Here is a 22,807-nt window from a genome sequence, read left to right on the forward strand (position 1 = left end):
TTGTTCCTAGTAATCATTTCGGAGAACCTTCAGGAATGCAAGCTGCGTCTTGGAGGGCTTGACTGACAACATACTTGAGTGCAGAATTCCCATAGAAATAAGGGCCTATGACAAAAGTCTAGACATTGTGTATTAGATTTAAATTTGGGTGTGAAAACAAGGAAGTAGGAGGTATTAGGGAGAAGGAGGAATGGGGAGTTCTGGGATAAGCTGGGGCTATTGGATAGTTGTCTACTTAAATGAGGGTCATGTTAACATGATGACAGGTTCTTCATCTGAACCTAAAAGTGGCTCTCTTTGGAAGATGAGATTTTATAAGGGTTGATTTTGGCCAATTGTTTTAGTTTGTACCAAATTTTTTTATTTTTTATTCAAGGTCATTTATGCTGTCTGTGTCAGATAAAAAAATATCCTATGTGCTCTTGTCACAGTCAGATAAAAATGGAGAATTAGAAGAAATCTGTATTCACAATATACAGAGCTAAAATTAATCAGAGGGGAATTATTTCTCATTTTAAAAATTGTAATAAGTTAAATCAAATTCCTGTTCCCTTCCACTTTTAAAAGTTATCCATCAACTAGATTTTGGTTTTTTATTATTAATAATATATAGATATTCTCAAATTGTATTATTTGAATTGATTTTGATGTTTATAAACATATACATATTAAAATTCTACAGCTACATGTTTTAAAAGGAAAATGCTTACAGATATAGAGAAATAGATGGTATATATCTATATTGCTATAAAACCAATTTATAATTTCTTTGATAATATATCCTCCTGTTTTTGCCTTTGAGGGCCTCACAGAAAACATTTGGGTGTGTTGGGGCTGTATTGTGGCATACTTTAAAAACACTTAGCTTTGTTTCTGTGGGTTTCATTTTAGTACTGTTCCACTGACCAAGCTGCTGCAGGCACAGATGCAGAACATGTGCAACAGTTTTATGATCTTCTGACTGCCTCCATTGACATATCCAGGGGCTGGGCAGAAAAAATTCCAGGATTTACTGACCTCCCAAAGGAAGATCAGACGTTACTCATAGAATCAGCTTTTTTGGAGCTGTTTGTACTAAGACTCTCCATCAGGTAATTGCTATTCAAAATTATTTCATCTTAAATTGTTATAAAAGTATGTATTTTAGAAATATTACTATAGCAATGTCTTTAATTTTCTCATTTGTGAAAATAGACCTCATTGAGTAACAACAAAAGATATGTATTCATAGAATACTGCATTCAATTTGTGACACAAATTAAGAAAACTAAGAAAATATTTTACAAAGAAACACACCAATGTTGTTCTTACTAATGTGATTCCATTTGTTGGATTTACCAACTTTTCTTCTCCACTTTTAATCACAGCTTGTCCTGATACGCTTTTAATGAAAATTGCTTTGAACTTATCAATAAGGACAGAGCAAAAGCATCTGTAGGGCAGTGATCTAATTTTTTTTGTTTGTTTTTTCTTCCTTTTCCTTCTACATTGACATAATGAAATACTGTTTTGGAAAGGGACTAAAAACCCTGTTCAGATTGCTTGTCTTCTTAATACGAAAGTAGTTTTATAGACCAAGATAGTAGTTATCAGCCTGACATTAGCAATATTTTACCTAAGAGGGTTGCAGAGAAATCCCAGGCTGGAGTTTTGAATTACACCCCTGTTCTTTTAGAGTCGAGATAAACATGTACATGGGTTACAAGTATTCTTTTTTGGTGCTGGACTGTAATCAGACAGCCTGTCATTTTTTTAACATAAGAGATTTTCTGCTTTGAGGATTATAGCCTACTCTATAGGTGCTTACAGAAATTACATTTTTCACATGATGAGGCCGCTAAAAGCACTCTACAGCCATAACATAACAATTGTTCACAGCTGCAGAGCACTTTTTAAATGGCCAATTGCATGAAAAATTAACCCTCATTCAATCAGTTATTAGCTGAAGGTGTTCTAAGGCAGAGTTCCTTAGGGAACTTGCGTACAGGTTCCCTGTGAGGGTTAATTTGGGGCAATTCTGCCCCATCCCATGTGCCTTTGCAGAGCTGAGCTGGTGGTCATGCAAGCAGCCCAGTCCCAGCCCTGGGGCTGCCACAAAGTCTGCTCCCTGTACAACGAAAGGAAAGGGAGGGCGGGCGGGCTCGCACCCCAGCTCCCAATGTGAGCATGTTAACAGTATCCCTACCTGGCTGCGGTGCCAGGAGCTGATGTAAGGGGGAAGAAATACAAAATCTATGCCTTGCAACTCCAGCACCCCCTCACAACACCCCACCTGGGGTAGCTGGGCCAGGCCAGCGCACTGTAGGTGCTCAGATTCTCCACCCCCTCCCCACCCTAGCTCCTGGCACAAGCATGTTCACAGCAGCCCTGCCAGATTGCAGTGCCGGAAGCTGGGGCAGGGAGGTGGGATGGAATTTGCCCCCCTACCCCATGCTGGCCTGGCCCAGCTACCTCAGGTGGGGTCTTGGGTGGGAGCCAGCCTGGAACAGTGAGGCAGAGGGACTCATATTCCCCCCACCCACCCCCCTAGGCCCCAGCTCCAAACACTGCAGCCAGGTATGGGCTGCTGTCAACATGTTCCTGGCCTTAGGCCTGTACATGGAGGCAACAGTGCCCCCTGCCACCTGGCCTTGGCCAGTGCATGGAGGCTCTGAGCCTCCACCATCAAACACAGAACATGTTAATTTTGATCACACTGTAACTTTAAGTGCTTTGTGTAAAGTACAAAAGTTACAGCACAAAGTGCCTTTCAATCAAGTGTTTATGCACCATATTTACCCAACATAAGATAACCCTGAATGGAAGATGATCCCCAAGAATTACATTCAATACATGGAAAATTTATAATTTTTTTTATAATTTTCCATGTATGGAATCTAATTACTGGAGGATCATCTTTAATTCATCCCCAACCCCACTACTGCAGGTGGTGATGAGGGGGGCACTCATGAGGCAAGCACTGGGGGACAGACAGTGGGAGAGGCAGTATGAGGGAACATGGTAGGGCAAGTTGGGGGGCAGTAATGGGGCAGGCAGTGGGGAGTGGTGGGACGCAGGCAGTGGAGAGGCAGTGGGACAGGCAGTAAGAGGGGCAGGCAGCTTGCCCCCTGCTGCCTGTCCCTGCCCTCCCCCCAGTTACCCCCATTGTGCCTACCCCCCACCCCCCAAGCTCCTTCCTCCTCCCCGCTTTATGCAGCTTCTGCCACCCACAGCCTCAGGTGCTTGCTCCCTCTTCCTCCCATCTCCCCACCACCCAGAGTTTCTCCCCACTGCCTGCTCTTCCAAATCCTCCCTTTACCGTTGCTCTGCACCGGCAGGCTCTGTCCCTGCTGCAGCCTAGGGCACAGAGCATAGCTCCAGCCTGGCCCCATAGCAGAGGCATGGAGCTAACGTTGCTGTTCCAGCCTGGCCCAGTAGCATCTATGTTGGCTGTGCACTGCTGCTACTGGGCCAGGCTGGAGCTGTGCTCCATGCCCCAGGCTGCAGTAGGGAGCCTGCCAGTGCAGAACAAAGGTAAGAAGTGTGACAGAGGGGGAGAGAAAGGGAGAAGGGGTGGAGGGGAGAACTGGGGGCCATGTGGAAGGAGTGGTGGGCTGCTCAGAGGCAGCAGGGGGCAGGTGGCAGCTGCAGTTGTGGCTCCAGCTGTAGCCCCAACACCAGGCTGAGGCCAGAGCTACAGCAGGTGCCTGCCCACACTATCCCCCACTGTGTCTTGTTTGATTGTAAGGAGAGGGTCTTTTTTCCCCCATGTTAAATTGGGAGGGAAACCTATATAGTATATGTATTCTCCATTATATTGTTTTTATTGACCCTTTGAAATTTGGGATATGCAAGGGAGGAAATACTGAAGGCAACTAATTTCTGTTTACTTTATTTCTTATTATTTTTATATTTTTCAAAAGCTACACACTCTGTTTTCTTTAGGTTCAGCATTAAGTAGTTTATGTCACATGTAATCTTCTGCTTATGCTTTCGGGCAGAACCAAAAATCTTAACTAATTAGCCTACAACACACTATAGTTAACCTCAGGCTTATCACTCTTCAAAGTAAGCAACGCAAGAAGCTTGTTTGTTGTATTTTTGCCCCAAGGAAGAAGTGTATTGTCAAACATAGATACCCACATACGTCTCATAATAATTTGTGTTGGATTTTAAATGATGGGTATCTCAGGACCGTATGTTTGCTTTATTGTGAAAGATGTGTGCTTATGGTTTTTTTTAATATTATTTATCTGAGGTCTGATACTGCTGAAGATAAGTTTGTATTCTGCAATGGACTTGTCCTTCATAGACTTCAGTGCCTTCGTGGATTTGGGGAGTGGCTCGACTCTATTAAAGACTTTTCCTTAAACTTACAGAGCCTTAACCTTGATATCCCAGCCTTAGCATGTCTGTCAGCTCTAAGTATGATTACAGGTAAGTGCTCTTTTGCTAAAAGGAATCTCCAAATACTAGCATTTTATTGCCCCCATAGATCTGAGTTCTGGCAGCTGGTTTTGCTGTATTCTGAATAAGGCTAGTTTGCCTTTTATTATTTTATCAGATAAGCTAGCTTGTGAGCTGCATTATTTCTCTCACCCAGGAAGAGATGCTGTTTTGGAAACATGGGGGAAAATCCTGGCTGTATTGAATCCAGTGGCAAATTCCTGCTGACATCAGTGGGCACTTTTACATATGCTCTAGAAACTGGGGGGTGGGAGGAGAGAAGGCTGAGCTTTACTTAAACTGGCTCAAAGAGCAGCTCTAATTAAAGTGCCACAGCTTCTCATGTATTGGTGTCCCTGCACTCCAAAATGGTGGCGGGGGCACTTGAACTAAAGCTTCTTCAATGAGTTTTAGTTCAAGTGACCTCACTGCCGTTTTGAAGCACAGGGACACTAATACATGAGACATGGGAGGCTGCTGGAGTACAGTAATTACAGTGTGTTGGAGCAGTCTCTGCACTCATGTACTGGTACCCAGTGAGACGAAGTTTGCATCTTCAGAGTTCATGGTATTTTGCTCTCCCATAGCTGGGGAAGATTTAATCTCTCTGTTTTAGCTTTAGACATAGTTTCCTATGAAAGTATTTTAATTTTCTAAATCACTTTATGTCCATTGCACCATAGTCAAGTACAGAATAATATGAATCAAATTCTGTTCCTTTTTACACCAGTGTAAATTGAAAATAAGCCTGTGGAATTATGTTGTTTACACTAGTCTAAGAGGCCCAAAGCGAGGGAGTTGTCACAGCCAGCAGAAAGTGTCTGCATTTTTCACTTTTCCCCCAAAATAACACAAAATACTTTTTACTCTTCATGGATGGATCACATTGATTAACTTTACTATTATTTTTCAGAAATAGTGTAATGGGAAAGTGTTTATAATTGGAAGCACGTTCTATTTTTATATACTCTGTTGTGATTGGATCAAATGAAAAGTGGTTTCCATAATTTTTCCAGATGACCTGAATATACTAGCACATGGCCTGACTGTAGGGCAGGATTTTTTTTATTTAGTGAATAGATTACTTGCCAAAATGTAGTTTCTGTCAGTCTAAAAGCATTTGCAATTCATGGAAAATTTGATTAAGAGATTCTGCTGAAAAAAATGAAAATGTTTTGGATATGGCAAACTTATGGAAGTTAGGCCCCATTCACAAAAACAAGGAAGACGTTTTGGCTGTCACCTGCCCCTATATCATCCAATGGTTAGGACACTAACCATAATATGAAAGATTCAGGTTCATACCCCTCTTTGCTTTATTCAAAGAAGGAAATGACAACAGGGGCTTTCTGCCTCCAGTAAGAATGCCCTAACCCCTAAGCTATAGGTTATTCAGAGGCAAGTTTCTCTTTCTCTCTCCCTCTTTTTCCTCTTTCCTGTTGAAGCTGTAATGCATATAATAAATAATTAAACATTTGTTGAGAGAATGTTAAAGAATATGCCAAAATGAAACTAAAGGAAATAATTTTGGATCAAAGAATATGTTTTGTTCATCTCCAGTTTGCTTTGATTCACCAATACTTAAGAAAAAAATAATTTGGATCACCCTAAAGGAAAGTTTTAAAATTTGTATTTGGTTGGGTGGCTGAACCAAAAATCAGTTATTTCTACTGCTCTGTGTACTTTTTTTTGCCTTGCCTGGTCTTCAGCAGCACCAACTGTGGGTTTATTTCTGTAAGTAACAAGCGGTGCCTCTCTGAGTGGTGCTCCTCTTGCGCTGCTTGTTTTCATATGTGCTTGCTGGGCATGTTTGCAATAGACTAATTAGCTGCGCAGTAAACATCTTGGTGTCTACATGTGCACTCCAGTGAGGCTTGAGTAAACTAATTTCCTCTGCAGCAGCAAATGTGTAGACACTGGAAGGGCTACATGGGCCACAAGGATGCTTCAGTGCAGGGGCTGCCTGCCAGCTAGCCCTGCACTGAAGCATCCTTGTGGCCCCAGCCAATCCTTCCACAGCATGTTGAGCCAGGGGGAGCTGCCCCAGGCTGGCAGGCTGACCCCTGGGGTCTCCTGCTAGCAGGGGCTGCTCCAACCTGGCTCCACATGCTATCCATGAATAAACTGGAACTTACTGCTCCAGAGTTAATTGGTCCGGGTGCACATTCAAATAGCGCACCCAGGAGCAATACACTCCAGAGCAATAAGCTCCTCATTTATTCAGGGACAGTTATAGCATGTATAGACACACCTTTTATGTACCAAAAAGGTGAGTTCTCAGAAAACAGATCCTGTAGTATGAGAGGGAGTAGAGGTGTTGAGGGGTTTCATAGATTTCATGGACATTAGGGCTGGAAGGGACCTCACAATATCATCATGTCCAGCTCCCTGCCCCAAGGGCAGGCAGTCAGCAGGTGATCCCAGCAAGATAGGCATCCAAGTGTTTTTTTAAAGTATCCAGAGTAGGTGCTGCCTCTATTTCAGGCCCTGAGGACTTGGGCAGTAAAGCAGTTTTTCCTTATGTCTTAAAACAGTCTTCCAGGAGTTTGTGACCTTTGGACCTTGTCTTCCCATGGGGTGTCCTGGTGAACAGATGTTCTCCCAGTTCCTGATGCACACCTCTTATGTACTTATAGGCTGCCACCAAGTCACCCCTGTGCCTATGCTTTTCCAAGCTGAAGAGTCCCATGTCTCTCAGCCTGTCCTCATAAGTCATGCTCTCTTGTCCTCTAATCATGCATGTGGCTTTCCTCTGGACTCTCTCAAGATTCTCCACATCCTTTCTGAATTGCAGAGCCCAGAACTGGATACAGTATTCCAGCTGTGGTCTCACAAAGGCCAAATAAAGTGGGAAGATGACTTCCTGGTCTTCCTTGAGATGCATTAGTAGATGCAAGCCAGAGTTTTGTTTGCTTTGCTGGCTGTGGCATCGTATTGGTGGCTCATGTTCATCTTGTGGTCAATCATGACCCCCAAGCCTTTTTCGGTCATGGTGCTAGTGAGTATAGCACTGCTGAACCTATAAGTGTGGTGTGGGTTTTTCCACCCAAGGTGGAGCACCTCGCATCTCTCAGTGTTGAATGCCATCAGGTTTTGATCCACCCACCTTGTAAGCCTGTTGTGGTCGGCCTGGATTGCCAGCCTATCCTCTAGGGTGACTGCACTTCCCCATAGGTTGGTGTCATCAGCGAACTTAGCCAGTCCACTTCTGACACCAGAGTCCAGCTCGTTTATCAATGAGGGTGATCCCATTCGGCTGATGGAAGACCAACGCAAAGTAATCGTTAAGGAGATTAGCCAAGCCCTGCCACCATCTACACATACATTTCCGCAGAGTACTCCGCCATAGAATAGTACTGCCCCCAGCAGTGCTGTCTTACCACAGAGTTAATTTACTGTGCCCTAATATCAGCACACATGTAGACTGTGCTGCTTCACTGCAAAGCTAATCCACGGTAAAGCACACGTGTAGATGCACCCAGTATATCTCTCTTATTGAAGGTGGTTTTGTAGGATCTTTGGGCACTGACAGAAGTGACAGTTTGTCACAGTCAGGCCTGTGAAGCAGTCTACAGCTATGCACTGACAAGTGCATGGCTACAGAGCACTTTAAAAGTGTACAATCGCACAACAGCCTGAACCCTCATGACGTGGCCAGGCTCAAATCCACCTGCCCCACCCACCCGTGCAGGCTGGGCAAACCCTAGATCAAGTGCCCTCTGTTCCCTTTTCATCCTCTCATTCTGAAGACAGCACTGGAACTGGGGAGGGGCAGGGCTTAGGGGAAAGCAGCTGCAGACACAAAGCACTTCAAACTGGAGCTTGATCCCCGAACCCCCAGATCCAATAGCCAATGTCTGTTGGTTTAGGAAGAACACTATAACTCACGGCACTGCCTGTAAAGCACCAGGAGTTACAGCAGGGAACTTCACATCTGGCAGTGCCTTTTCACTCTCTATCTCTGTCCTCCTTTTTCACTTCAGTTGGTTAAGCAGAGCTGAACACAGTTTCCTTTACAGCCTACTAGTAGGGCTCAGAGCATCAGCAAAAGGAGAGTAAATAGAAAACTGCAACATTCTTTCACCACTCCCATGAAAGCAAGAAATGAGTCTATGCAGCTTTGTTTCTTTTGGACCACTTATTCTGGTCATATTGGAATGGGGGCTCCAAAGGTCTAAAGACACTTAGAAAAACATTTAGAAGTGCTAGAAGAAGACATTTAGACGAAGGGTACTAATGTAGAAAGTAAAAACTGGTCAGACTTAACTAAGCTTTACTAGTCTCAGCTCCCCTTTACAATTCTTGCTAATTTGGTTTGTTTTTTGGAGCACAGAAATATTATGCCTATTCCACATACAAACTCCCTCAACTCCTTACAAAGCTTCACTGGTAAAACTCTGTAATTTATACCAGGCTTTAAAGCAGAAAGCCATTTTAAGTCTTTCTACATGCCCGTATAAAATGTTATGTTTTACAGAGAGTAGCGGAATAGATTGCAACACTATAAAAATATGAACACCTAGATTATAGAGAAAATCATTTATGGGGCAATTTGACTAAGTCTTAAAGTAAGCCTAGCCTAATTTTTTTAATGTCTGAAATGGAAAGCTCTCCAAATAATCTCTGTCCCTGTTTCTCTGTCACTCTCATATCTATACAAAAAATAATATTATTTCACTAAACAGACACTGTGGGCTTCATCCTGTAGAGTGCTTCATACTCTGGACTTAATCTAGCAAAAACTTTCAGTGTATGTTTAATTTTAAACAGGTCAATCGATGTCTCCTTAGCAACTGTTTGCATTTGCTCAAGGTGCATATGGTTAGATGCTGTACTAAACTAGTACCAAAATGTTCAGCATCTTGCAGGATCAAGTCCTACATTTTTTGCATCTCTGTTCATTATTAGTTTGCATTCATTCACCTGCTGCAGGGATTCCAGTTTTAGTATACCCACACAATTCTTGGCACCTTCCAAACATAATAATTCATATCAGGAAACAATCAAGGGTCCAGTTGTAGTCCCTAGATCTGACTGACATGCATCCCCTCCAAACACAGATCTCCCCAACTTGAGTAAAAGAGAAACTCAGTTGCTCTGTAGCAGCTGTTAGCCCTTCACTGCTGCCTTGACAACCCACAGGAGACTTTTTGTATGCTGGGTCCATTCATAGGGAAGCAACACACTAAGCAGTCAGGTCAGCTGCAGGACTTAGGGTAAAAAGACAGAGAAATCTAGCCAATTATACTCACTATCTCCAGATTCTACCATCTTTTGTCCTCTACTCTGTTCTGGATGCTTGCAATAGTAAAGTGAAGGTTTTGCTCAAGATCATCTCTTCTTGTCTACTAACTTTCTTCTCCCTTTTGATCAGGCAATAACTCTTACTTCCCCTCAAAAAACCCAACAAAAGCAAATGTCCATTGGACTCTGCATCATGTTGTGGCATAATGCTTCCTAAAGGGAGCAAGCACAGAGTGACATTCAGTGGACTCCTGGGTTCCAGATTGCACAGTAGTAGGTTGCTCTGAGGCTTGTAATGTCCAGATTCTCTTTTGTATCCATCGAATAGTGCACATTACTACCAAAATGCTGTGGGCCCAGCAGACAATCAGTTAAATCCCACACTTCTTTAAATTATGGAAAAGAAAGGTGACCATGAAGAAGGAAGAGGAAATCAGATAATTATACTGAAACTGGGACAAAACCATACTTTCAGTATAGTAAATAAACAGGCCCTTTGTGAATCTGGATTAATGATTTGTTGTATCCTTAATCTATGTGTCTGATGCCTAGATCTTCAAGATAACCATGACCTAGACTGACTTAAAATACAGAACTTGAAAATCCCTCAAATGTTTAGAAGTCATGCTGTCTAGAGAGGTCAACCTTCATTTAGTGATTCCAAATCCTACTATAGTCCACCACTGTCCAGAGCAGGGGAGGGTACCTCAGCTCATCTGGTAACTGGTTGTCTTGCTCTTTCTTTTTCTTCTTACAAAGTGTTTGCCCTTAACCAGGTTTATACCATGGAATATCACTGAGATCACCCAGGCTGCTTGGTGGTAAAGCAGAAGGGTGTGAAAAACTAGCTGTGTTTAGAGTCTGCTCTGAATAGGGCAGGATTAACTGCAATTTTGCAGAGGTATTGAGTCAGGTGTTCTGAAAGACTTCTGACAAGTCCCTTTCATCAGATTATGAAGACCACTCTTGATAGAAAATACTACTTTATTGCAAAAGTGGTTGACATCCTACTTAGGAAAGGAATGATATGCTAAACAGAAAAGTCCTATTTTTCACCTCTTCTGCACCTGTCCAAGTACTACTATCAGAAAAACGGAATGCAACAGTAATTATGCACCTCTTAGGTATTTGGGCAAATCCTGTTTTTATTAGTTGCCATTCTGAAGACAAATCCTGCTCTTTCATTCTCATGAGTGCTCCAGTTGAACCAAATGGCCACATCCCCGCAAGCATGGATGTTTGTTTCCCCAGGAGCAACTAGCAGCAGAACACCTTGTGCCACTCCTAACTTGTTCCTAGGGAATGCTTGTGCCACTTGCCCTCTGGTGTGCAGCAAGTTACCCCAGGTAGGGTAAGGGAGGCTAGGGTCAGCACTGGGCTGGCCCCAGCAGGCTTTCCCACCTCTCAGAGCCTGGCCAGCAGCCAGAATATGGCTCCAGCTGGCCAGGTTTCAGTTTTGGTTGGTACGTGCTGTCCCCGCATGTACTGCCCTGCTCCTTTTTTTTTTTTTTTTTTGTGCGGGTTTTTTTGACACCAGGATCTCCCAGGGTCAAACCCCTCTCCCCCATACTGCTACCTTGCAGCACAGAGAACACCTGAAAGGAGGTGCAGACATGCCTGTGACACCACACACTGCACAGACACACTCATCTGGACATAGCCAATATGTCTATTTAGCACCTGGTGTAAATGGTTACAAGTTCATTGACTTTGGTGCAATTAGGCCTGTTTATTCCAAGGGCCTGCTCCTCCTTCCTTTGGAGTGAATGGTTATATTGGACTTCAGGTCTTCATGTTCATTTGACACAGTGAGGCTACTTTTGTAAGTGTGACTGGCAAAATTGGCTCCTTCTACTTTTAAAGTACATCTAGCATTCTCACAATCAAAAAGCACTTCCCAGTTATTTAAAATCTGTGATAAATGAATAGCTCAAAGTACTGTTTGAGCCTTTATTACAGACCAAAGTATACCTAAATCTATAATTAATTAGGTATTTTCTCAAGAAATGAATGGGAAGCAGATGGATAAGGACTGGTAAGGAGGTAAGCAGAGGGCAATACCATTTGCTAAGGGACAGGCTTCAGTAAGGAGGGATCTGGCTTCCCATCGATCCAGCAAGTTTGGCAGGAGACAAGCTTTCTTTTCTAAAGGAGCAATTTGAATTAATCTTTGTGAGGAATACCTTGTGAAGATTTGCAAGTTGAAAGTGCTACCCCATAGCTTTTCACACTGTAGAGGACAATCTCATTGTTCAGAGTTTGCTTTACTCTTGCAGCACAACAGAGCATATAGAGGGTGAAATATGTCATAATTCAAAATTACCTGGGTTTTGCTATTTAAAGCAAGACCAGTAACAAATTAAGATCATTTTTACACCTTTCATATTTTGCATCAGCATATTTCACTGCTAATCAATGAACAAAACACATTTTTAATAAAACCTGTTAAACTTGGTAGTTTAATAACTACACCAAAGACCAAGATTACAGGTTTGATCCTGACTGAAAAAGAACAACAGGTCTTGTGTGCTCAAGATTAGTATTTGATTTTCCAAACTTTGCAGAAATGCATACAGTAGGTTTAAACACCTTTGATGTACTATTTTAAAGTCAAACTGTGGATCTGTGTAAGGATTTCAGATCTCTGGGCCTATATATATATATATATATATATATATATATATATATATATATATATATATATATATATATATATATATGTCTTATTTCACATTGCTAAAAAAAATATAGTCTCAAAACAGATTAAAAGGTAAGAGCTCTTCAAAGGCTAAGAAGTTAAGTTATCGTTCTATACAATTTCCTATAAGACTTGTTTTAAAAAATCCTCTGCAGATTTTTACATTTTTATAAAATATTTAATCCCTCAGCTCTTTAATGGCTGCATCAGTGGAAGTATTTACATGATCTGTACAGTCAGGCTTACATAATTAAACTATGCACAATTTACTGGATATGCATTAAATATTCATTGACACTTCATGTTATAATGTAAACAAGTCACTTCGAATATCTAGGGGTTTTTTAATTCCTTGAAGGTGAAAAAAAGATGTTTGAAGTATATATTGCTGCCTGGATGAATATTTTTCAGGTATTTGACAGATAACAAGGCAGACTGCTGGTACTTAAATAGTAGAACATACTAGCTTCTGGCTAAAGATGTACACATCTGCAGCTTGATCTTAAATTGGTGTAACCGAGAAGTTTGCTCCACTGAAATATACAAAGCTGCATATGCGTAAAATAAATGAAAATGAGAGAAGGATTCGGCCCTTGGACTCCTTGCTACTCTTATTGCACAAACATGTGTTGAATTAGTTCATAAAAGCCATATATACCAAATAGCTACTGCAGGGAGAATTTAAGAACATCCATACCTCACGGTACATCCACGCATATGTACATCTGCCTGAGAGGTGTGGGAAGTCCCTTCAAAGATCCTACACACATTCTCCCTGCTTTGGGGGGGCAAAGAACATTTTCTGTCTTCACTGACTCCCATTTTTAGGGAGGTGGGCAGAAGTCATTGCCTCTTATTAGATCCTTACTGATGCTGGACAAGGAGAATAAACTGTATATAAAAGGGATTATGACCTTGGCAGGAGGACAGGGGGCAGCTAGTTGAGAGTACACTGAACATAAGAACTTTCACGGCCCTCTGCTTTTTCTCCTCTGTTCAGCATTTTTACTGGCTGGTTGTTTATAGGTGACTACTGTATATACTGTTTGCCAGTAAATTTAATGTGCATTTTCCTACACCTCGCAGTACTGTATTTAAAATATACTTTATCATATCTTTGGTAATGAAACAGATTCTTTCTTACTTGTGAATTTGAAATTCAAAGGCAAATTGAAATGCATTGAGATTATTTTACATTATTGTTCAGAAATATATTACATTAATTCATCCAGTGCATCCTGATAAGTAAACAATAATGTAGAACTTACCCTTTGCTTGCAGAAAGACTGTTTTTAATTAAATATGAATCTGAAGTTTGCTCTTTAAACTTAATAAACTGAGGATGTATAGCTTCTCTAAAACAGTTTAACAGATGATAAAGGGAAGGAGCCCTGCTTAGCTAAAAGTCATTGTTTTGTTTTTAGGAATTTCATAAATCTTGGGATGGATAGCATGGAAGCTTTTTTACTTTATGTGTTGCTTTCTTGAAGCTGGAAATAGTTGATTTTCAGACTACTTTTATCTCTAGCCTTTTAGAGATAAATAAACCATAAAGGGAGTAGATGATCAAAATAACAAAGGATGGTTGAGGTGTCTTTGGTTTCTTATGAGAGAGTCTGTAAATTCCTAGTGGAATTCCAGGTCTAGTTCTGATGGAGCTGGCAGTAGATATTGATCCCCACTTGAATTCACTGAATAAATAATGGTTGCCATAGTTATTGAGCATTCACAACTGGTAGGGAGGCAGGAAAATCTCCAAACCACCTTCTGTGATAGTTTTGCCAGAAAATCGTCCAATTAAATTATGTCTTACTCTGTAAAAAATGTGGCAAATATAGCAGTAGCTTAGATTCAATATACTAATTATAATTTCAATTATAGTTGAAAGCTACTGCTAAATATTTTTAATGCTAGCAGGAAAGGGCAGTCATTAAATCTTATTATATGAAAAAGGTCAGTCAACATTACATTGTACTACCACGGCCACTACTAATATTCTACCAGAAGTGTGTGTACATGCTCCCACTTACGTGTTTCTGTGCACACAGACATGCGCACTCTCTATGTATATGCCCATAAATAAATAAATAAATAGTACAATAATATACAAGACACGCATACTTTATATATAGTTACATACAGTCTGTGTGTCTTGTAAATGACTGTACTTTTTATTTATAGGTAGATAACATCCATTAAGTATCAAATTTATTTTTATAGCATGGAATAATGATGCAGGCTTACATTTTCTTTTGCCATTATTCTGTAGAACGGCATGGATTAAAAGAACCAAAGAAAGTGGAAGAGCTATGCAACAAGATCACTAGCAGCTTGAAAGACCACTTAGCTTTCAGCTGTCAAAACAAAGGACAACCACTTGAGTCTGCAGAGCCTAAGGTACTGGGTGTTCTTTCTGACTTGCGTTCTCTCTGCACACTGGGACTGCAGCGCATCTTTTACCTGAAACTGGAAGATTTGGTGCCACCCCCCTCCATCATTGACAGGCTATTTCTGGACACCTTACCCTTCTGAGTCTCAGATAACACTCATGGAAGGCAGATGCCTACCAGGGCAAGCAAATGGATTGTCACGTACAGTTAACTTTTCTGCATTTTCATAACAGAAAAGCAACTCCAGCCCTAAAATGAGGACTTTTTGTGGCGCTTTTTCCTTGCAGTCTGAGGCCTAAAACTTAGCCGAATACTCTCTGGGGGGTGTGTTTTGGGGTTTTTTTGTGTGATTTGGGGTTTTTTAAATTGCTAATATGGCACTTTTGGACGATGCTATCCCAGCAGTAAAAGGTTAACATGACTGTTTTAAATCTAATGTTTAACACCTCATTATATATGGGGAATAAAATGGTAGAAAACTGTGTGTTTGAAAACAAGAACAACAAATAGTTGTTTGCCAGGGTAGTATGTGTTTTGTGACAATACTTTAGCATACTTCCTGTATCAAGGGCACATATATTGGCACAAACTAAACAAAAGTTCACTTTTTTTAACAAAGTACATACAATTGAGTATTTCATATAAATTAGATATAGCAAAATGACAATGGCTGTTAGCTCCCATGTTCAAGTGCAATTTTTTAAAGTGCTGTCTTACTAAGTCTTGTTTATTAACTAATTTATTTTAATATGAAGATAAAAACAGAAGAAATCCAGTAAGAAAATTAAATGCACTAACTTACATGACAGTTTCCCAAACTTGAATCCATGTAGTGTGACATACTGACAAATTAGTGTGGAAAACACTGGTACAGATTGTGATTCAGTTGAGCACTGGTTCCTTAGATAAGGAAATAAAAGTAAGTAGTGATTGGAACATACAGGGTCAGCATCAGGGACAGTTACATTTTAGAATATAATCCCGATAACATGTTAGTTAACAGACATAAAATGGTTTTGAAGAAGAAGCAAGTCTTGTAAAATAGTATGAATGTAAGTGCTAGGAAGGATATAGTGGGCTGCATTTAAAACATTCCGTGTTCGTACCCCCTTTTTGTATGTTTATACTGTTGATGCCATATTAATATGAAATAATTTGTTGCATAGTGTCTTTATTTGTATAAATGTTTGTATGCATGGTATATTGTAATTGCTTTGCCTGTATTTATTGCAATGACTGCCAGCTCACGGGAGCCGTGTTACACTGAGTAACTAAGGTGTTCACACTGACTCAGTTACAGCAGTTAGAGAACTATATACATATATATAAACTGTATATATATGTATATATCTGTGTGTATGTCTTTTTATTAACCATTTGTATATAAAATATCTGTCACTTCACAAGCAGTTATTTTACAGTTTATTTGCAGTGACTTTTAAGGCAGTACTGTTTAGCACTTTGATATTAAAATCTTGCTCATGTTTTGCTAAATTCAAATAATATGTAAAGATTTTAGTTCTAAAAAACTTTATATGCACTGTATTAAATCAAAATTTTGTTGGTCATTTTGCTAAGAAAAATTTTTTGAATGTCAATCTGATGTCACTGTATCTTTTGTTAGCTTTAAACATTCTAGCTTTTGTCTTTTTTTAAACTATGCTGTTTATATGGAAATTAAATTATACAATCAAACAGATGCCAAATGAATTGCCTAATTGCTGCAAAGGATAACCCAGATATCAGTCATTGTATGGTTTTAAAATAGTTATCTGGTATTTTATCACTTATGTTTTGATGTGCTTTATGAAAAATTATTCTTATATTGAGATTTCTAGTAGCGTCAATAGGAAAACAGACTTTTAATCACTAAAGTTAATATTTCCAGCTTACCTGCAGAAAATATTTGGAAGAGTATTGCTTTTTGTATTGACTTTTAAGCTTACGTGCAAACATAATAGCATAATTAAATATCAGAGAATCTCATGTTTCTTGTAGGTTGGTGTTTCACCTCACCTACAAGACAAGTATATTTTGACTGAATCTGAACTTTTGTATATAACACACACACACACACACACACACACACACACACACACACACACTTCAAAGGTATGTTTACTTCTGTCTCCTTGTGTAAAATACAAAGTCTCTTAAGACAGTGGGGGTCAACCTTTTATGCAGGCATGCTACAAATTATTCCCTTTCCCTGCCCAGCCTGCTGCTCTACATTCTGCTCCTGGTCCTGCATTCCCTGCCTGATCTGCTGCTCTGTGTTCTGCTTTCTTCCCTATGCTCCCTGAGCCAGCTGCTGTTGTGCTCCCTGCTCCCTCCCTGATCTCCTGTGTGCCACACAGAGGTTGCCCATGCCCCTCACAGCACCCATACTGCAGGTTGGCCACCCCTACCTTAAGAAATCATCTTTTTAAAGACAAATCTGGAGAAGTGCTGAGCATCCTCACCTCCCAGACATGGGCTCGCAGCACTAACGGGACTAGCTCACTGAAAAATATTTTCACACAAATTAGTATTGTACAATTAAAGGACTTCTTGTTGCAACCAGCTACATGTCCTATGACAGATGTTGCTCCTAGCAGGTCCCGAGCCCTATGTTAGATGTCATGTAGCCAGTGTGCTTCAGTCTTCCATAGATGTTCTCAACTGTGATACTATTCAAAAGCATGTAATCTATGGAATGTTCTTCACACTTATTTCAGTTCATGAAATTTATTCATGCAGTACAATCAATGGCAAATCATGATAGCAAAAGAAAGAATTAAAGCAGATAATTCTGCTACTTTTGTTAGAGCTCTCTCAGTGTGAACATGCCTTTTTTGCAGGCTGAATTCAGGACTATATCAGCTGTTAAAGGAGAGTGCCTTGCTTTTATTTCAGACAACAGAGTGTTTCAAAAGTTTCTCTGCTCCGCTAACAGCAGTGCTTTTTTGTGTTAACCTGTGGGTTGAAAGAAATGATGTTCTTGTACATATACAATGTAAATTAAAATGATTAAATTGAATAACATCTTTTTCAGAGCCCCCATGTGTCTTGAACAGATATGCTTAATTCTGCTACAATCTGCTGTGACTTTCTTATCAGTTATAGGACATCAAAAATTTGCTGACTTGAATCTTAAAAGTAGAAAAAGTTTTGGAAGCATGCTTAACTTTAACTTAAATTAAAGTAGCCTTAAACAAAATAAAGAAAAATCTACACTAAGTAGTTACAACATCCTTCTCGGATACTGAGGCCTTGCCTCTGTGAGAAAACACTATGAAGGGAGCAGAGCACATGGAGTCTCTTCTTCCTCTGAGTACCTGTACACCCAGAAAAAGCAGGCTAGCTAGGCCAACTTAAAAGAAGAGCACGGCCCTATTCTGCAACCCTGTGAATCAACAAAGCCGGGAAGAATATGCCAGCAGTGCTTTTAAAAAGAGCAATTCCCTTTCCTCAGCATGCACTGGCTTTGGAGGAAAGCAAATCTTGTCTATACCAAATTAACCTATTTAGTCATTACTGCATTTTTGACATAGGTTTAAAAGACACCTGCCATTGCTTTAGTATGTCCATAACTACAAATGGCTGTGGCATGTCTCAGTGAGAAACTATTACTAATTAAATGTGACAAAACAGAGCATGAAAAATCTTCAGAACTAGAATTTTTGTAATCATCATTTTTTTAAATAACACTAAGCTTGTTAATGAAAGAGGCAAAAAACAATTTTCAGCTCAGAATTTTCCTAATGCATAATGCATTCAAATAGTTAAGGCAATCAACTTCCAGGGAGCTAGATCCAGGACTCCATCCCAGGTGCATCACAGGCCCTGGAAGCTGGAAGTAGTTACATTTCTGACCTGGGTCAATGTACCTGCCACAGTAAGGCACTCAGGCAGGCTAATTAACTCTGCTGGGGTGGGAAGGGGAGGGGTGGAAGTTCAAGAAAATAACCATGCTACCCCAGCAGCTGCTCTCAAGCATGGCGGAAAACAAAATTATAATAGCAGCTTCAGAGGGGCTTCCCAGAGCAGCCTCACCGGCATGCTTCTTGGCTTGGAGTGTGTCTGTGGAAGTGATGAGCAGGATGTGCTCCAGACCCACCCAGCTAAAACACATTGTATGTCAGTGTAAACATACCCTCCATTGCTTCTGTGGCAGCCAGTAGTTACGTCATCTCAACAAAGCAGCAACGTGCTGATTCAGAACCAATTGCTTTCAAATTTGAGACAAAAGTCCCATTTCAGGGAGTCCTCAGGGACATCAAAACACAGTCCTGTAATTCTGAACTGTTCTGGAAATTTCAGATCAGTCAACTGCTTTACAAAAAGTAGTTTACTTTTCCAAGCCCTGATTTTCCCCATGGAAGCTAAGAGCTGCTCTCCTTTACTTCTTATGCTTTTAAATTAACAGTTCCTTCAAATGCAGCAAATTATGCCCCAAATTCCTACTGAATTTCAAGTCAGAATTGGTTGCCATATCTTTTGATAGAGGGACATCCAACTTACGTTTTAATTAATTAAGAATATAGGATCATAGCAATGGCAATGGCCTCCTCGGCCATCAAGTGTAGCCCCTGCACTCCCAGGCAATCATTTACGCAAGGAATCCCCAAAATCACCACTTCAAACCCTCATACACAAGGACACAAGTCACAGGTCCTAAAACAAGGAGAGTACCCTATAATATGCCGTAAGTAAAAATGATTTGTATTACAGCAGCACCTAGAGGCCACATCAGAGATTGGGACCCTATTTTGCTAGTTGTTGTACTCAAGACTATAAACATTGAAGAATGTACAGTCTAAATACAAAAGGCAGACAATGGAGTGGCAGAGGAAGTGGCATGCCCAAGGCCATGCAGCAGATTGGTGGCAGAGCTGGGACAGAATCCAGTTCTCCTCACTCCTGATCTTGTGCTCTGCATTTAAATGTCTGCTCTGCCCAGTTCTAAGGAAAACAACAAGAAAAGAAAATATACCACTAGACTTAAAATAAAACAATTACATGTGCTTATCTCATCAGGTAAGCATTGCTACTGGTATCAGTGAGACTATCGAGTGAGCAAGGCAAACAGGATTCAGTCCAACACTTGAAGTAGGTTACAGTTATTTACATAAGAAATAGTGAGTATTTAGAAAGGAGATATTCACCCACAGTTTATTGAACTAAGGAAGCTGACAATTAGGAATACTGAAAGTCTGGCTTAAACATTAATTATGAACGGATAAAAAGAATAATGTTTCTTACATTCCAAATTATGCATATATCACCAGAAGAGCTATTTAATCAACGTCTTAACTGTAAATAGAATATTTGAGACCTGTAGCTCTAATCTACTTCTGTATAAAAGTTATGAGTACTGTTATTTCTTAAATTACAAGAGAAATGTATGTTATATTCTACGTTACACATTTTGTTTTCTTTTTAACACAAACCTTCACTTTTTCAGTAATACTTGGGCACTGATCTAACAGCCCTTATTTACAGAAATAGTTCCATTAACTTTAGTAGTAGTACAGCTGTAAATAGAAAGCTGGACTTCTACCCATATGAGCAATGAGATTTATTAAGTTGTTGTGTGTATTATGACACAGTTGTTTTTCATAGTGCAACTACTTTGATAGCGAATACATGATCCTGAGGATGTAAAAGAGAATAGGCAGCAGGAAATAACACTTTTTCACTATATTTGTCTATACCAGTGGTTGGCAATCTTTTTAACTGCAGGTGAGGGACCCAGTTCAGGTTACAGGTTGGTAGGACTCAGCAGCCACCACACCTGCTGCTGCTATCACCTTTCCCCATGGTGCCATGGGGACAGTGCCCACAGCAGCGCCTCTTCCTGCAGTGGCCCAAGAAAGCAACTGCTGCTGGCACCCCCCCTCTCCCGCCATTACCAAATGCCACGGAAACTCCACATCTGCAGGCCAGATCCAATGGCTCTGTGGGCCAGATGTAACCCATGGGCCTTAGATTACTGACCCCTGGTCTCTGCTAACAGGGGGCCTAGGTCATGCTCCCCATCTGACCACACAGGCACACTCCACACTAAGCAATTCACCAGCATGGCTGCTCTGGACTTACCCTTCTGCACCTGTTCTTGAGCCCTCAGTCTACAGGAGCCTGAGAACGGGCACTGGAAATGAGCCTGAAGCAATCTCACTGACAAACTCCTTGGTCCAAGGGCTGGACATGATCAGGCCTCCTGGTGCCAGGATTCCCCCACTACACTAGTGTAGACAAGCCTTAAATTTCTCTGTGCCTTAAGAAAACCTTGTTTCTAATGAATAAATAAATTGAGTTGAAGAGCTATTTTGATTTAAGGGAAACTTTCAAATGTAACAGACAAACACAAACTCACTTTGTAAGTGTTTCATGTGATTCTCATGATTTATCATACTCTGTATCCTAATTAACTGAAGATACATGGGTTTAAACAAGGATTTGTTCATTTCCATTTCTGTAGAGGGGTCCCATTTGTTTTGATCTCACCAGTGCTGGATTGTGACCGTAACTGAGCATATTTCAAAGGTTTAGTTCAAATAACCAGAACTTATGAATGTTCCCATTCCAACCCCACACAACTCCCCACTTTACTCCTTCCTCCTTACTCCCTTCTCTTCAGATTGACTTCCAGATTCCAAATACAGTTCTTTCCCAGTGTCCCCAAGTCCCACTCTTAATATTGCAACCTTCCCTCTCCCTCTACTCTCTGTGCACACAAGCACATGCATACACTCTTTCAGGAATAATTACGGGATCCAGCTGTATTTATTTGAAGCTCCATTTCCTACACTGTGAAGTTTTACATATTTTGGTGCAACACAACTGTACAAAAATTGAAAGTGATGGTACCGAGGCCTAGCAATAGCATTCACATATGAACACCATCAGTAAAAGTAAGAGCAAAAGACTAAACAGTCTCTCTTGATGGCACAGCTACTGAAATCTAATGCAATTTTTAAAGGCAGGGCTATCCAGTCCAGGAAACACATGTGGCCCATAAAGAGTTAATTTGTGGCACGCAGTCTCCCACCCAGCCACCACTCCCTGCAGCAGCAACCGGGGTCTCCAGGTTCTCCTTCCCTTCTCCAGCTTCCACTTCCTGTCCGCATCCCAGGAGGTGGTGCAGTGCAGCGTGGTTCTGACTGCAGGCTATGGCCCCTACATGATATAATGCAGCAATGGAATCTGCACCTGAGGAGCTGAGGGTGATGCTGGGGCACCACAGCCTGTGGGTGCAGCCTGGGGGGCCTGTGGCTTGTGCTAGTGCAGCCCACACAGCATATGGTCCCCACTGGTCCAGCCCAGGGGGTGTGTGAGCCTGGCTGCTTAGAAGCTGGACATCCCTATTTTTAGGGACTCATCCAAATTGGAACCACCGTCCTCTGGAAGGAAAACACTATGGAGTGAATCATATTGCCTATTAAAAAGAAACTTGTGGGCCTAGTGAGCCTTTGAATCTAATCTCCTGCATTCACAAGAAATCATTTATTCAAAGTTTCCCCAAAGTCACCACTGCAAACCCTCACCCACAACTACCAGATGCAGTATCTGAAATACTAAGAACATGAAAGGTAAAGGCAGAGGAGCTGAGGGCCCTATTAGATATGTGGGGAGCTGGAGGAAAAGCAAAGGTAGCATTGAACCCCTGCTAAACCATATGGGAAAACTGACACCCAGGAAAAAGCCAACCTGCTTAATGGGTGTTTTATGTCTGTTTTTCACCAGCCCCAAGGGATGGCCCTGCTCAATATGGTACCGGATGGCCAGAGTGAGGGAGAACTGTTTTACCCTTCATCAATGTAGACCATGTGAAGGAATGCCTTGAGAGGCTGGACACCTTCAAGTCAGGCAGCCCAGACCGTTTACACCCCAGGGTACTTAAGGAGCTGGCAAGCGTCATAACTCAGCCACTGGCACAGATCTTCGAGAGCTCATGGTGCTCACGCAAAGTGCCTGAAGATTGGGAAAAGGCCAGTGTGGTGCCTATCTTCAAGAAAGGGAGTAAAGTAGATCTGGGGAACTACAGACCCATCAGGCTGATCTTGAA

At 41.1% G+C, this 22,807-nt stretch overlaps 1 protein-coding gene across 6 annotated transcripts in view; it reads left to right on the forward strand.

Moving 5' to 3' along the window:
* Window positions 1-17,792, forward strand: part of NR4A3 (nuclear receptor subfamily 4 group A member 3) — a 30,298-nt gene extending 12,506 nt beyond the window's left edge. For all 6 annotated transcript variants that reach the window (XM_090049384.1, XM_090049380.1, XM_090049381.1 and 3 more), the window contains 3 exons: window positions 892-1,091; window positions 4,238-4,416; window positions 14,637-17,792. In XM_090049384.1, the coding sequence (XP_089905510.1) occupies window positions 892-1,091; window positions 4,238-4,416; window positions 14,637-14,899 (642 nt within the window). In that variant the 3' untranslated portion in view covers window positions 14,900-17,792. The remainder of the gene's footprint in view (window positions 1-891; window positions 1,092-4,237; window positions 4,417-14,636) is intronic.
* Window positions 17,793-22,807: the final 5,015 nt, after the last annotated feature.

Source organism: Crocodylus siamensis, chromosome 5, assembly GCF_052110815.1.
Source record: "Crocodylus siamensis isolate JL-2025a chromosome 5, ASM5211081v1, whole genome shotgun sequence".
Classification (NCBI taxonomy): domain Eukaryota; kingdom Metazoa; phylum Chordata; order Crocodylia; family Crocodylidae; genus Crocodylus; species Crocodylus siamensis.